General features: G+C 36.7%; 1 protein-coding gene across 2 annotated transcripts; it reads left to right on the forward strand.

Annotated features, from left to right (window-relative positions):
- Positions 1-440: 440 nt before the first annotated feature.
- Positions 441-13,270, forward strand: LOC113112826 (gamma-aminobutyric acid receptor subunit alpha-2-like). 2 transcript variants are annotated; one of them, XM_026278719.1, is made up of 10 exons: positions 441-624; positions 959-1,077; positions 3,184-3,299; positions 5,797-5,864; positions 8,106-8,326; positions 9,028-9,110; positions 9,185-9,328; positions 9,422-9,574; positions 11,191-11,393; positions 11,856-13,270. In XM_026278719.1, the coding sequence occupies exons 1-10, from the start codon at positions 538-540 to the stop codon at positions 12,150-12,152; spliced, it is 1,491 nt and encodes a 496-aa protein (XP_026134504.1). In that variant the 5' UTR covers positions 441-537; the 3' UTR covers positions 12,153-13,270. The 2 variants fall into 2 exon arrangements, with proteins under 2 accessions (XP_026134504.1, XP_026134505.1); XM_026278720.1 differs by having other exon boundaries at positions 487-624; positions 993-1,077.
- The last annotated feature ends 1,130 nt before the right edge of the window (positions 13,271-14,400 follow it).

Here is a 14,400-nt window from a genome sequence, read left to right on the forward strand (position 1 = left end):
TGGGGGGGGGGCTTACAGACAGCTAACATTTGAACATCCATAAGAAATACAATGCTGAAGTTTGAGGAAAACTTATTTGGAAAAATACAGGCAACCATTTTGGACAAAATATATACCAAGATATTTTTATAATTCTTTTATTTTCCACAGAAGAGACAAATGTGGCTATTGTATTACTATATTTAACACAACACGATGTCACGAAGGGTGAGCTGCAGGGTTCTAAATTAACACCCGCCAACACCCGTTAAAATTCATTTTGGCGGGTATTAATTAAAACTTACTAGCCAGTTTGGCTGGTGGTGATGCATGACAAGTCGCTGTTCTCGGTCATTTATCCCCCTGGCAGCACTTCCTACATTTCCCATGAACACTGTGCTGTAATGCTACAGTTTTAGTTGCAGATGAGCAGCTCAGCATATACAGACGGATTTGAGTCGCCCCTGGATTGTTTCTGTGAAGATTCTTAAAAGAAGGAATGTCTCACTAACAGTGCTCTCACGTGCACACGCCCTGGGGCTTTCTATCAATCTACGGATGAGACACTTCAAGAAGCGCGAGGTTCAGGAGTGCAACTTTTCTTATTTCTTAATCTCAGTGGAGCTGTGCTTTGGTGAATCGAAGGTATTTTTTTTTATTATTAATTATCTATCAGTTTTCTGAGGCTGTGAAAATTGTGAACGTCGAAACTTGAAGAGATAGCGATAGTTTCAGATATCTCCTTCTGATTGGACAGTTTTAATTGATCTCATCCAAAATGTAAAATCATTGTAAGTCTGGTTATTATAATTATAACAGCTTTAAAATGAAAAACTTTTGAAACACAAATGCTCGGTGTCTGGCTCCAGACAGTAGTGCGCGCTCTGGAGATGCGTGTGCACAAACGAAAAACGCCTACACGCAGAAATATGTCACTGGAAGTTTTGCCTTGATGCCTTCTCATATAATTTTTTTAAAGACTTACTTGAAGACTGAAATAACTTCTTCGGCAGGGAATAACTCAACAATGAGACAGCGATGGGTTCATTCGCATGGATATCTAATCTATCTGCTTCTGCTGACTTTATGGCGTGCATGGTAAGCAAAACAAAAATACTTTTTCGTACTTTTGTTTTTTTCAAGGAAGCGCGTATTTGTGAAACCTGCCGAATTCGGGGCAATATAGGATGGTTATCCCTAACGTATCTCTCTCTCTCTCTCTCTCTCTCTCTCTCTCTCTCTCTCTCAAAAAAATAAAATAATCAGAGAATAAAGTATAATTGCCACCATTTGAAAATAGCCTACAGTATAGGCTACTTAAAGATTTAAAATGTACTGGGAAAATTTTGAGTAATTCTGGCATCATTTACTTACCCTATCTTATATAATTACTAGCAAAAAAAACTGCAAAATATTTTTACAATGTTACATACTAGCAAATATTTTACTAGATATAGATTTCAAAAATCTAAATTACTATTCATTACCTCTACAACTCTCACTGATGCTCCAGAAGATGCATTAAGAGACAGGAGGTAAACACTTTGAAATTTGAAGATCAGGGTGAATTGAATTCTGTATTTTGTCTTCTGGGAAATGTAAGTATCTTCTGTAACTTCTGAAGGACAGGCAAAATAAGAAAAATTTACACATTTCCATTCTGTTCAAAAGTTTACATTCCTGGCTCTTAATACATTGTGTTTCCTTCTGGAGCATCAGTGAACATTTAAGCCTTCTGTTATAGTTGCATGTAAGTCCATCAGTTGTCCTCAGTGTGAAAAGAAGTATATCAAAATCATACAGTCATTGTGGGAAAGGATTCAAATAATCAAAAGATGCTGGAATATCAAATAATTTGTGGGACCTGAAGGATTTTTCTGAAGAACAGCAGGCAGTTTAACTCTTCAGGACAAACCAGGCACTAATGAATAACTTTCAAAAGAAAAAGATACTGATACTGCAAAGTGTATGAAAAAGTTTGACCATGGCTGTACAAACATGTTATGAGAAATGTGACAGAATCGTTAATTAACATGTTCTTTACTTTGTTCTCATAACAACATACTGCCAGTAATTCCTGTAAACATGGTAACTTTCACATGATGCTCATGCAAGGTTACCAGTAGAAAGGTGATTAAACTTCTTTGTCTAGATTGAGTGGAGCAGGTAGTTTGGCAGACCATTCTCTTAAATCAGAAGAAGATAAACTCATCTCTTACCTGTTGTTTAAATACGTAGATAGTGGCAAAGGGCAGAAGTCAGCCAGAAACAGTCTAAACACAAATGTTCTGCTGTCTTTACAAGTTGATTGACGTATAAATATTATGTTGGTGATTATGAATAACTAGACAGTTATCTGCATAGTACAGTAGTCCCACTGCAAGAATGGTGATTAGACAACTTTACATATAAAATAATAGCTTTACATTTTTTTTGTAAGAGTCAATAAAATTGTATTGACAGAAGTTTGAATAAAATACCACATGTGAAAACACTGAAACCACTTGTGGAATGTCTTACCCTAACCGTGATGTTTTAATGTGGAATTCAAATTTTTTTTTTAACATTATTTAAATTAACTTATTTTCTGTGTGATAAAATAAGCCTTTTAATTGCTATTTGAGCAAGGAACAACATATATTGGGCAGTCAATTTCAGATTTTGTTGCTGATTTGAAATATGTAATTTAATTGTTTAATTGTTAATTGTTGTGTAATTGAGGAGTTCTGCAAGCAGTTTTTGACATTTTAGTATTCCCCCTTTTTGTTTTGTTTAGATAGGACTTGGTCTTAGATGCCCAAAATAGCTGCATGTAGACGCTGCAAATATGGTTCGCTGAGTAAACAGAATTTCCTTGAAAGTGGCTTTGATGCTAGTCAGTTGCAACTAAAGTATGACAGTATGCTTAGTTAAACTTTTTTTTCACACCTACTTATGGTCACAAAATGAAGAATTCCTACAAAGAAGAAAGATAGCTAACTTGTATGTAAATATTCACATACCTTGAGGGAATCATTAATAGATTGGCTGTTTGACAAGTTTGCTAAGATGAAGTCACATGTGTTTTGGTACAGCTGTCATGTTTGTGTTTTTGTCAGATGGTCATCCTCGCAAGTTGTGTAGAGAACAGCTTTCTCTGCATGCAACTCCGTGTAAGTATGTGTATGTTACAGAATTTTAAGATGCCAAATGTATCTTGTGTAGTTCTGAGGCAGATGTATCCGGCTCAGATGCCTTTAAAAACAACATCACCCTCTTCACACGGATTTTGGACCGTCTGCTTGATGGCTACGACAACAGGCTGAGACCTGGTCTTGGAGGTAAGAACACCTCGTGTGTGCTTTGGGAATTAGGGTGATGTAAATGATGTATTAAAGCTGCAGTAGGGAACTTTTGTAAAAAAATATTTTTTACATATTTATTAAACCTGTCATTATGTCCTGACAGTGGAATATGAGACAGATAATCTGTGAAACAATCAAGCTCCTCTGGCTCCTCCCAGTGGTCCTATTGCCATTTGCAGAAACTCCATCGCTCCCGGTAAGAAACAACCAATCAGAGCTGCGGTCCGTAACTTTGTTTGTGTTCAAAATGTAGAAAAATGTATTTAATAAGCGAGTACACCATGAATCCATTTTCCAAACCGTGTTTTTAGCTTGTCCTGAATCACTAGGGTGCACCTATAATAAGTGTTTATATTCGGACTATTTTAGATTGCTTCAGGGATACCGCGGCGGAGTAACCCAGTAACTTTGTGATTCTTCATAGACACAAACAGAGAGAAGTAGTTCTGGCTACGATGTTCTTCCGCAAGACGCAAGCAGTTCTGTTTATTAACCGCTAGAGCGTCAAAAGTTCCCTACCGCAGCTTTAATAAGCAAAATTACTGTGATTGGGGTTTTTCTTTCTAGAAATTTCATAAATAGCACCACAGGACAAAATAAAATAAACATGTAAAACATTTAAGAGACTCATTGTTTATGTGCATTGTCACTCTTGTCACTCAGATTTTACCTCTGATAAACTAATTATAACGAGTTATTGATGACCTGAGAAGTTTCATGTCACGCCTGACTTAAGGAGAGGAAAACAAATCCTACAGTCTCAATTCCACTTAACAATCAACAAACCCTGCCTGTGTAGTCTGTCAGTGTTAATATATATTGTGGCCCTTGCTGTTGTTTGTAGGCTCTGAGCTCAGCAACATAAAAGTGACGCCCACCGTGAAGCAAATATATTTCTTGTAAACGTTTCCTTTTTGAGATTTACGGAGTCGAGCACACAAAAACATACACAGTCCGTGGACATGAGGTCGAGCTAAGAGTGTTGCCATGGTTCCACTAAAGATAAGCTGAAGTAATAGTGCACTCAGATATGAAGAAATTGTTTTTTTCACCTCTATCTCATCTGAGCCCCGCATTATTTTCCCTTCATCTGTGAAACGCAAAGGAGATCTCGGGCAGGATATCTGAGTTTTTTTTCCATCTAGGAAAGTGGATGCTGAATTATCAAGCTTCAAAAAACACCATTATAAAAGTACACATGACTCCTCTATATTATTTAAAGGGGTCGTATGATGCAATTTAAAATTTTCCTGTCTCTTTGGAGTGTTACAAGCTCTTGATGCATGAATATGATCTGTAAAGTTGCAAAGAGTAAAGTCTCAAATCCAACTTTTTCTGGCCTTCAGAAAGTAGATGCATTTAGGAATCTTTAAGATTACTTACAACAGTACAGCAATGCATTTTATGGACGACCGTTTCGTGAACCTAGAAGAGGAGGTAACTCTGACTTTGCTACGACAATCTGGTGTTTCTGAATCAGCTACAGTAAGTATGTTTTTTTATTAGTTTAAATATTTGTTATTATATATTTAAATGTGAAGATTTATACATCACTTGTGAGTGTGTGTGTGTGTGTGAGAGAGAGAGAGAGAGAGACAGGATCACACAGTGGAGTCAGCTGTCTTAACCGTCCGTGGCTTGTGTTCTGCAAACACATACAAGCTTCATCACTGTGTCTGTCACGTGACTCTGTTCCCTTTCAGCTTGAACTGATGGTAAAACTAAGGAAATTATTAACTGTTTTTAAATTTATTTTTAAAGATGAAGCTTGCAATTATGGAAAGGGGCATTACATTTCCAACGAGTGCTTGAGGTGTTCGGCCAATCAAAAAATGCACTGGGTCAGTTGGCCAATCAGAGCAGACTGAGCTTGTCAGAAGGAGGGACTTTGTAGAAAATGAAACGTTTGAGACCGGCAGGGCATAGGACCTACAATAATGTACAGTATTTGAAAAATAATGTGTTTTATCAACATTTAAGCATGTCAACATATTCTGTTACACCAAATACACAAAATAATTTTCTTTCAAAAAGCATCATATGAACCCCTTTAAATTCTCATGAAGCCTACAATAGTTTTATGTGAGGAAATGGCTGAAATTTATGTTATTGTTCCCAGTTAAAGTTAAAGGTCACATTAATCAGTGCTCTGCACAATTTTGCATACAAAATCAAGTCATTCCAATAGGAAACCTTGCTTTTGGGAGTATCACACATGGCTGAAAAACTTCCCCATGCAGATTTCGCTAATGTTCAGGGTGGTCGTATGCATTCACAGTGTTGACAGACAGAACACTGCTTGGTTTGAAACTGACTGCGTTACGAGCTGTGCTTCATACATTTCTATGCTATTGACAATTTTGGAATTTTATTTTTTTTGGCTCACAAAATTTTGGTGCAATTTCACAAATGTAATTGCACTTTAATCTTAATTGTGTTGTAATTTAGAGTTTCCTTTTGCTCTGTGACATAGATCGAGTAACAGAGGTAAAGACTGATATCTATGTGACCAGTTTTGGACCAGTATCAGATACAGACATGGTAAGACATTCCTCTTATCACATCGGATGATTTTTGTACTGTATAGTGAGAGACAAATCATTTTTATAAAAAATATTTTATATTTTCCTGTTGGTTATCTCACCTTTTCTCCTTCTATGCCACATTCTGTCTCTCAATCCTTGTTTTCCATCTGTTGTCTATTCATAGCATTTGGTACCTGCTGCTGGCTAAAAACCTTTCTCAGTACTCCTTTTTCCCCACTTCACACAGTCTCCTCTAAGTATTTAGGTAGAGAAAAAGATGGAAGAAAGGGGATTTTTCAATAATTCAATATTTTTTGTCTTTTACTGGACAGTGGTGTGTTTTATAAACCCCACTGAACACACTATGAACACCTCTGTTCATAAAGACTGTATTATGTTAGAAAGATCATCTGACTTGGTATTTCTGTCATGTTTTTCTTTTCTTTTATTCTTTTGCCTTTTTCACCTCTGATCAATTGAATGTGCCCTTGCTTAATGAAATTGAAGGTTCTAATCACGCCGGAGTGATTGTATTAAATATAGAAAATATTGTCGTTTGGAAGCTGCATTCAAAATCCACTCGGCTCAGAAATCAGATGGGGCATGTGCCCCCTCACTTTGAATGGGCATGACACCTCAGACAGCTAAGATGATTGATGTTCCCTTTCAGTTGGTCAATTCGACATTGTGTCCAAGCTCCGACACTAGGAGTCGCACTTGAGAGCTCAGACAACACTGACATCATTGAGAAAAGGCCAAATAGCATGCAAAATTTGCATAGCTGGCCACTCCCTGGATATCTGGGTATAAATAGGCTAGTGTGCTTACTCATTTGTTCTTCAGAGCTGATGCAGCGTGTCTCTTTTGTAGATGCAGCACTACATGCAGTCTCCTTGTCATTGGATCTAAAAGAGCTTCACTTGTGGATTTGTGTGTTTACAACATGCCTTTCCATCCGTGTCCTTCTGGTTGCGGTTAAATCTTTAGTACTATATCTACTATATGTCACATTCATTTAGCTTTTAGACAGTTCATTTCCTAAATGTGTTTTCAGATGATGGGTCTTTAGTTCTAGTGTTCCACAATACCATGTTCTTTTAAACATTATAGTGCAAAGACAACCGGCTGTGTGGTTATGATATGACAGAATGGAAAGTGACAAGTATTGTCTATTTGCTTGAGGAGTTCTGCGTGACTTCTCCATAATGGAGGGTAATGTTGCAAGACATTAGCAAGAGTATCAAATGTGCAGGCAAGCTTTCCTCAAAGTCTGTTCAAGAAGGTTTTAGGTTTTATAATAGTGCTGGAATTAACTTAGTATGGACCCATACTAGGCTTGTTTCTACAGTATGATTGTGACATTGTGAAAGCTTAAAGCTGAATTTGAAGGAAATGAAGCATTACAGATGGACTCTGTGAGTGCTGGGGAGCCCTGCGCTCCGGTGACAGCATGTACTGTCACACAATATAATCTTTCCTGTATAAGTGTGGGAGTGAATAAGTATTTTCTCTTATGTACATAACACTGTGTTTTTTTGTCTCTGTGCTGCCATGGAAACTGGATGCCCCCTTCACCCCGGGGGTCTGTACATGGCAGCACACTGCCCGAGGGACTGGGATATAATGCAGTGATGTGAAGCGTTTCTTACACTTTACCACTCTTTAGAGAGGAAGATGAAACACACACATTATATACAGACAGTGAACATATTGAGTGAACTGAAAAGTTGCTGACACTTGCTAATATTGTGAAATATTGTTACAATTTTAAATAGCTGTTTTCTTTTTCATATTTAAATATTTAATGTATTTAAAAACATTCAAATGTAATGTATTGCTGTGATGGCAATATTGCATTTTCAGCAGCCATTATTTTATTATCTTGTGATGCTTCAAAAATCAATATGCTGCACAGGAAATATTTCTTATTATTGTCAAAGTTGAAAACATTTTTGCGGAAGCTTTGACCAATTTCTTTTAGGATTCTATGAGGAATAGAAAGTTCAAAAATAGAAATCACATTATAAATGTCTGTACTTTCTTTTTTGATCATTTAAATGCATAACTGATAGATAAAAAAAAATTAACTCAACTCAACTTTTTAATAAAACATTCAATTGAATCAGACTAACAGCAGCATTTAGACTTTGGGGTCCCACATTGAATGAAAATGCATTATCTGTGTCAAGTGTTGTCTGATGCACACATTAGCACTGAAGAATGTCTAAGGCCCTGATATGTCACTCTCTGTTCTCAGGAATATACTGTGGATGTGTTTTTCCGTCAGCGCTGGACAGATGAGCGGCTGAAGTTTAACGGGCCAATGAACATCCTGCGTCTCAACAACCTGATGGCCAGTAAAATCTGGACTCCAGACACCTTCTTTCACAACGGCAAGAAATCTGTGGCTCACAACATGACCATGCCTAACAAACTACTGCGGATTATGGAGAACGGCACTCTACTGTACACTATGAGGTGCCCCTGTACTAGATAATTACATGATATGCTGATTAATTCACCAAACTATTCATAATTAATCACATATGTGACCCTGGACCACAAAGCCAGTCTTAAGCCGCTGGGCTATATTTTATAGCAATTACGCAAAAATACATTGAATGGGTCAAAATTATTTATTTTTCTTTCAAGCCAAATATCATTAGGAAATTAAGTAAACATCATGTTTCATGAAATATATTTTGTACATTTCCTACTGTAAATATATCAAACCTAAATTTTTTTATTAGTACATACATTGCTAAGAACTTCATTTGGACAATTTTAGAGGTGATTTTCTCAGTATTTAGATTTTTTTAAATTTTCAAATAGTTGTATCTTGGCCAAATATTGTCCGATCCTAACAAACCATCCATCAATGGGAAGCTTATTTATTCATGTGTAAATCTCAGTTTTGAAAAATAGACCCTTATTTCTGGTTTTGTGGTCCAGGGTCACATATCAATATTTGCTAAGAAAAGGCTCCAATTCAAAATAACTGAAAGGCATTATAGAGGCAGATGAGTAAATCACTGAATAGACATTACAAAAACCTTTTTTATACAACTTATGACTTTTATAATTAAATGTACTATATTAATGAATTAAGATGACAGCCCTTGTAAGAACACAAAACTTTTGAGGAGTAACTGTTGTATAATGTTTGTGTATTTGTGCAGGTTGACAGTGCAAGCTGAATGCCCAATGCATCTTGAGGACTTTCCAATGGACTTCCATTCCTGTCTGCTTAAATTTGGCAGCTGTTAGCAAAAATGCTAATCATTTATTTTATGTTATGTTTTGGATTTTATTATAATACATTGTGTCTGTATGTAGATGCTTACACTCTGACAGAGGTGACGTATGTTTGGACTCGTAATGCCACCTTATCAGTGGAAGTAGCTCCAGATGGATCTAGACTTAACCAGTATGACTTAATGGGTCAGACTGTTGGCAAGGAATCCATCACGTCCAGTACTGGTAAGACATTCACAAGCAGTCATAGTATGATTTGGATCCTTATGCTCTTATCAGTCATTCTTCCCTCGCTCATGTCTTTTTACTGCTGTGTAGGTGAATATACAGTGATGACTGCCCATTTCCATCTGAAGAGGAAGATTGGGTACTTTGTGATCCAGACATACCTTCCTTGCATAATGACCGTCATCTTGTCCCAAGTCTCTTTTTGGCTCAATCGAGAGTCTGTCCCCGCACGCACAGTTTTTGGTGGGTGAGCATGTGTTGTGTAGTCAGAACATAATGTGGAAATGTTTTTAATTCTGTTTATTATGCCACATATTTATTTGCTGGCTGTGTGCACCTTTACGATGAAAAATCAGTTTAGTATGCTTATTTTTTTGTTCTGATTAAATTACTGATGCAGTCATGGTTAAAGATGATGTAGAAGGTGTAAAAAAATGGACGAGGCACAAATTACAAACAAGGACACAAGACGAACACAGACACAAAATAATAGTATAAATCATATTAGCCTACTTTTTTTCCAAATCAGCTCTACATAGTTAAATATATTTTAACATTCTTAGCCTAACCATTAGTTAAAATCCAACGAATAATTCACATTTCTCCCGATCAGTTACAAAAAGTATCAAAGTATAAAAAAAATAAATTACAGTAATTTGCATAAAGCATATTGACAGCTTCTATAAGAAACGGACATGGAGATTATGAACACACACTGAGCTATAGCTTGGTTAATACCGCATATCTGGGTAAGCACCTAGTAGGTATGTATTATATAAAAATACAAATTAAAAATAAAATAGTGATAAAAAAACAAAACTGTATTTAAACAGAATTTTATATATAGGGGTATGACTGAAACGACATGATAGGAGCAGTTTTAGTTTTTTTGCCATTTACACGCAAATCACGTGTTAAACTTTCAAGATTTCCAAACACAAGTTTATAACTGACCAAACTCTAAAAACAATTTTATAGTTGTTTTTGTAAAGAAATATGTAGCTTTGGAGCCGCTGCTGTGGCACTGTACAAACGCTTTCAGTGTGAATACTCTGGAATACATCTGCAGCTTCAGTGACGCTGACGTTACACACACGCTCAGCTCACGCTTGCTGTGTTAAACAGGCGTTAGTGGGACTGTACAACATACTCCACCACTGTGATCCAGGCACATAATTTTGGCTGTTGAAAGTGCTGGGTATATGATCACTTGTTCATCATTTGGTTAGTTAATGCTGCCATGATGAAGTTTAAATAAAATCACAATGGCAGCAGTGAATTATCCTTGATGCAGTGCAGCACCAGCACAGACAGCACGTGGCTCAACCAGAAAGCAGGTTTATTTATTTGCAGGAAAACTGCCAAAATCACAATGGTTTAACATTTGAAATAAAGAAATAGAGATGTAAATAATAGTGCTGTTGTTTTAAAATTGTACTATAAAATGAAATTAAATTAGTTTTATTAAATACTATATTATGGTTACTGAAAGAGGTTTTAGCTGGTTCTTTTAATGCGTAAACTATAACTACAATTATATATATATAAGAGTAGCATTTTCTTGCGTGTTTGTTCCCTAATATCTGTTAAAATGATGAATATATTTCGATTGATTTATTGTCCTGGAGGATGCAAAAATCCACTTAGGTCCACTTAGGGCATATGATTGACTTGTGAAATGAACACAGTTTCTTCAGCCCAGGGCATTTGTGATTACACATGTACATCTGTGCTGTCTCTTTCACAAATGAGTCAACTGTATAAATGCTGCAGTGAGGCATGCTGCACTAATGCGTTATCTATATACAGTGCTCACTGAGTCTTTTTTACTTTTTTACGTTGTTGTTACTTTGCTCTAGGTGTGACTACAGTGCTAACAATGACCACTCTGAGTATCAGCGCTCGAAACTCTTTACCAAAGGTGGCCTACGCCACAGCCATGGACTGGTTCATTGCTGTGTGCTACGCGTTTGTTTTCTCTGCCCTCATCGAGTTTGCCACAGTAAACTACTTCACCAAGCGCAGCTGGGCCTGGGATGGCAAGAGCATTGTCAATGATAAGGTAACCATGATGGCACAGACAACTTTGATTTTGGAGTGGAGCACATCTGGTAGCTTTGATTATTGTGATTGAGAAGAGAGGATATTTAGATGAAGGAAACCAACACAGTTAATTCAGTACCGTTAAAGTAAAAAAAAAAAAAATCACCCAAAAATGAAAATGTACTGAAAATGTACTTACCCTCAGGCCATCCAAGATGTGGATGAGTTTGTTTCTTCATCACATTTCATTTGTTGAAATGTTGCATTGCATCACTTGCTCACCAATGGATCCTCTTCAGTAAATTTACAGCAAATTTTCATTTTTGGGTGAACTGTACCTTTAAACTCCCATCATTGTGAACATTGTCTGACATTTTGCATCTCTTTTTTTTTTTTTACTTAAATTACTTATTAGAGCATTTAACATGATATCATTAACTGAACATGTAGCATTGTGTTAATTAATTTCTTCTGACTTCAGAAAAAGGAAATATCCGTTATTAAAAAGAATAATGCATATGCAGTCGCTGTGGCAAACTACGCACCCCACATTGGGAAGGACTCGGCTCTGCCCACTGTCTGTAAAAGTGCCACAGCGGAGCCCAGTAAAGCTCATCCAGTGGCTAAAGAGGCACTGAAGACCTTCAACAGCGTCAGCAAGATTGACCGTATGTCCCGCATCATCTTTCCAGTGCTATTTGGCAGTTTTAACCTGGTTTATTGGGCCACATATCTCAACAGAGAGCCTGTTATTAAGAACATGGTGCCCTCTCAGTGAGTCATTAGCTATTGCACATGCAATCATCCCTCTATTCTACAAAAATTGTTTTTGTTTCTGTATGCCAGCATTAAGAAATTAACACATTTTACAGCCTCCTTGCAATCTTACCTCTGCCAGGACAATTTAAAGAGCAGCTTATCATAGTTTTGCAGGATAAACTGACTTATTTCCACAGCTTTATTTTTTTGTATGTTGTTATGTGTTTTCCGGGTATTTAACTGATTGTTTTTTTCCATGCCTATTTCTGCAGAGTTTTTTTTTTTTTTATATCAACTTGAATTTATACCAAGTGTTTGTGTCAATGTGTTTTGGCTCAATTCTGAATAAAGCTCACAGGTATTGTGCATAAACGAAATACTGTTTAAAATGGAAGTGCATACTAAATGTGATAGCTATGTAATTTTGTTATAACTGCAATACAGTATCTGTAAGACAGATCACTGCACCTTTATATTGACTGATGTAGCATTTCAAGTCAAATTAAGTGTGGCACCTTATTTTTACTCTCATCACGCACCTGTGCCTCTAATTCTCTCATGGTTTAAAGGTAAATGATTCAGTGAGTATTTTTGTGGTCACTTTGATCCATGAGCACAGTCTCAAGTGGAATTAGCACAGTATTTTAGCCACCGCTGTTTCTTTGGTTCACAGTTAATGGAAAATGCTGCTGTGATTTAACCAAAATGTTGACATTTTTAATTAGCTTGGGTTGAAATTAGAGCAATAGGTTGGTCTTACTGTATGTGTTACTCAAACAGTGAACCTTCTAAGGTCCAGGCCACTGATACTCACATTAGCTTAATGTTGCAACAGTGATGTGAATGTTGTTCATATGGTATTTCAATATGTCTATTGTAGCTTCATGATAAATGCAGATAATGGTTGTAATGGGCTTCTCAGTATGATGCATATGGCTACTGATGCTATGAAAATGGGAATCAAAATGTATATATCTCAATATATCATCTGTCAAACTGTTTCAGAGTTTTCATTACTAACATCAACCATCTTGACAAGTGTGAACGCTTGAATGAACTACTGTGCAGCTTTTCAATTTGCCATACAGTTCTTGGTTTTCACTCCCCTGTTGACTGAAATAAAGTATCGTCAAAGCCAACATGGCTCAGTTACTCTCTTTTTGTGTAGGTGATTGTGATTGTGCCCCTCCTTTGGCACTGTGCAACACAAAAATGTCAAAGTCCTTATTGCAAAAAAATAAATAAAAATAAATAAATAAATAAATAAAACAAACCAACACAAGCCACTGCATTCCCACCTCATCTCTTTTGGTTGTGGAATGAGTATTTGCATGTATGAGATACAGCTATCAATGCCCACACAAGGCTAAAGAGAGAAAGACAGTACTCCATTAACCTCCCCTCACTCCTCTGCACCTTCTAAAAAAGCATCGTTGGTACAAACAAGCATCTGTCAGAACAGATGTGTCCACTTGTGTGCACAGTCATCGCACAGACAGACTTGACCTGGGGGAGACTTGAACATAAGCTGTATTTAATTTATTGGCCCCTTTAAAGGTGGAACTGATGCTGACTGCTTGTCAGGTGGCATTAACAGAGCATTCTGCCTTAAGCACTGTCTGTGAGGATGTCGTGGGGGTTTATCTGATGTGAAAGATCACAGAGCAGAGCATCCAACCAGGTGTGTGTTTGTTTGGGTCTGGGAACAGGCTGAAGCCATTTGAAGCCTTCACAAACACCTAATGCCTAATGTTTACAATGGATTCATCAGCTAACAATGCATGTCGTGAAAAAAAAAAATATGAAAACAAAGTCATTTATTCTTCCAAATAAAGGGAACTGATGTGGTATTTACTTCATTCACCTCCAGCACCTGCTGAGAATGTTTGAACATCTATGCAGATATGCAGAGCTGCTGCTCTAAATTATAATTGTTTGCTTAATGAGAATGTATTTCATTGTTTCTTAATTGCATTCATCCACTCTAGCAGACTGACAATGTCACAGCGCATTCCTTTCCAGATTTGATTTGTTGTCATTTATGATAAATGAACAACCAGAGAGAGAACAAACAACTCTGGGTCATTAATGTTCAACAATGGAAATATATCACAGCTATTGTTTTCTTCAACACATGGACATGACCTCTATACAGTACTTTGCTATAAAATTGTTTTCTATTTTTGAAATAAAATAAAATAAAATTACATTTCAGTTAGTTTACCATTGCCATGGTAACGTAAAGTCAGATTTCAAAATAGTTTTCA

This window comes from Carassius auratus, chromosome 13 (genome assembly GCF_003368295.1).
Source record: "Carassius auratus strain Wakin chromosome 13, ASM336829v1, whole genome shotgun sequence".
Taxonomy (NCBI): domain Eukaryota; kingdom Metazoa; phylum Chordata; class Actinopteri; order Cypriniformes; family Cyprinidae; genus Carassius; species Carassius auratus.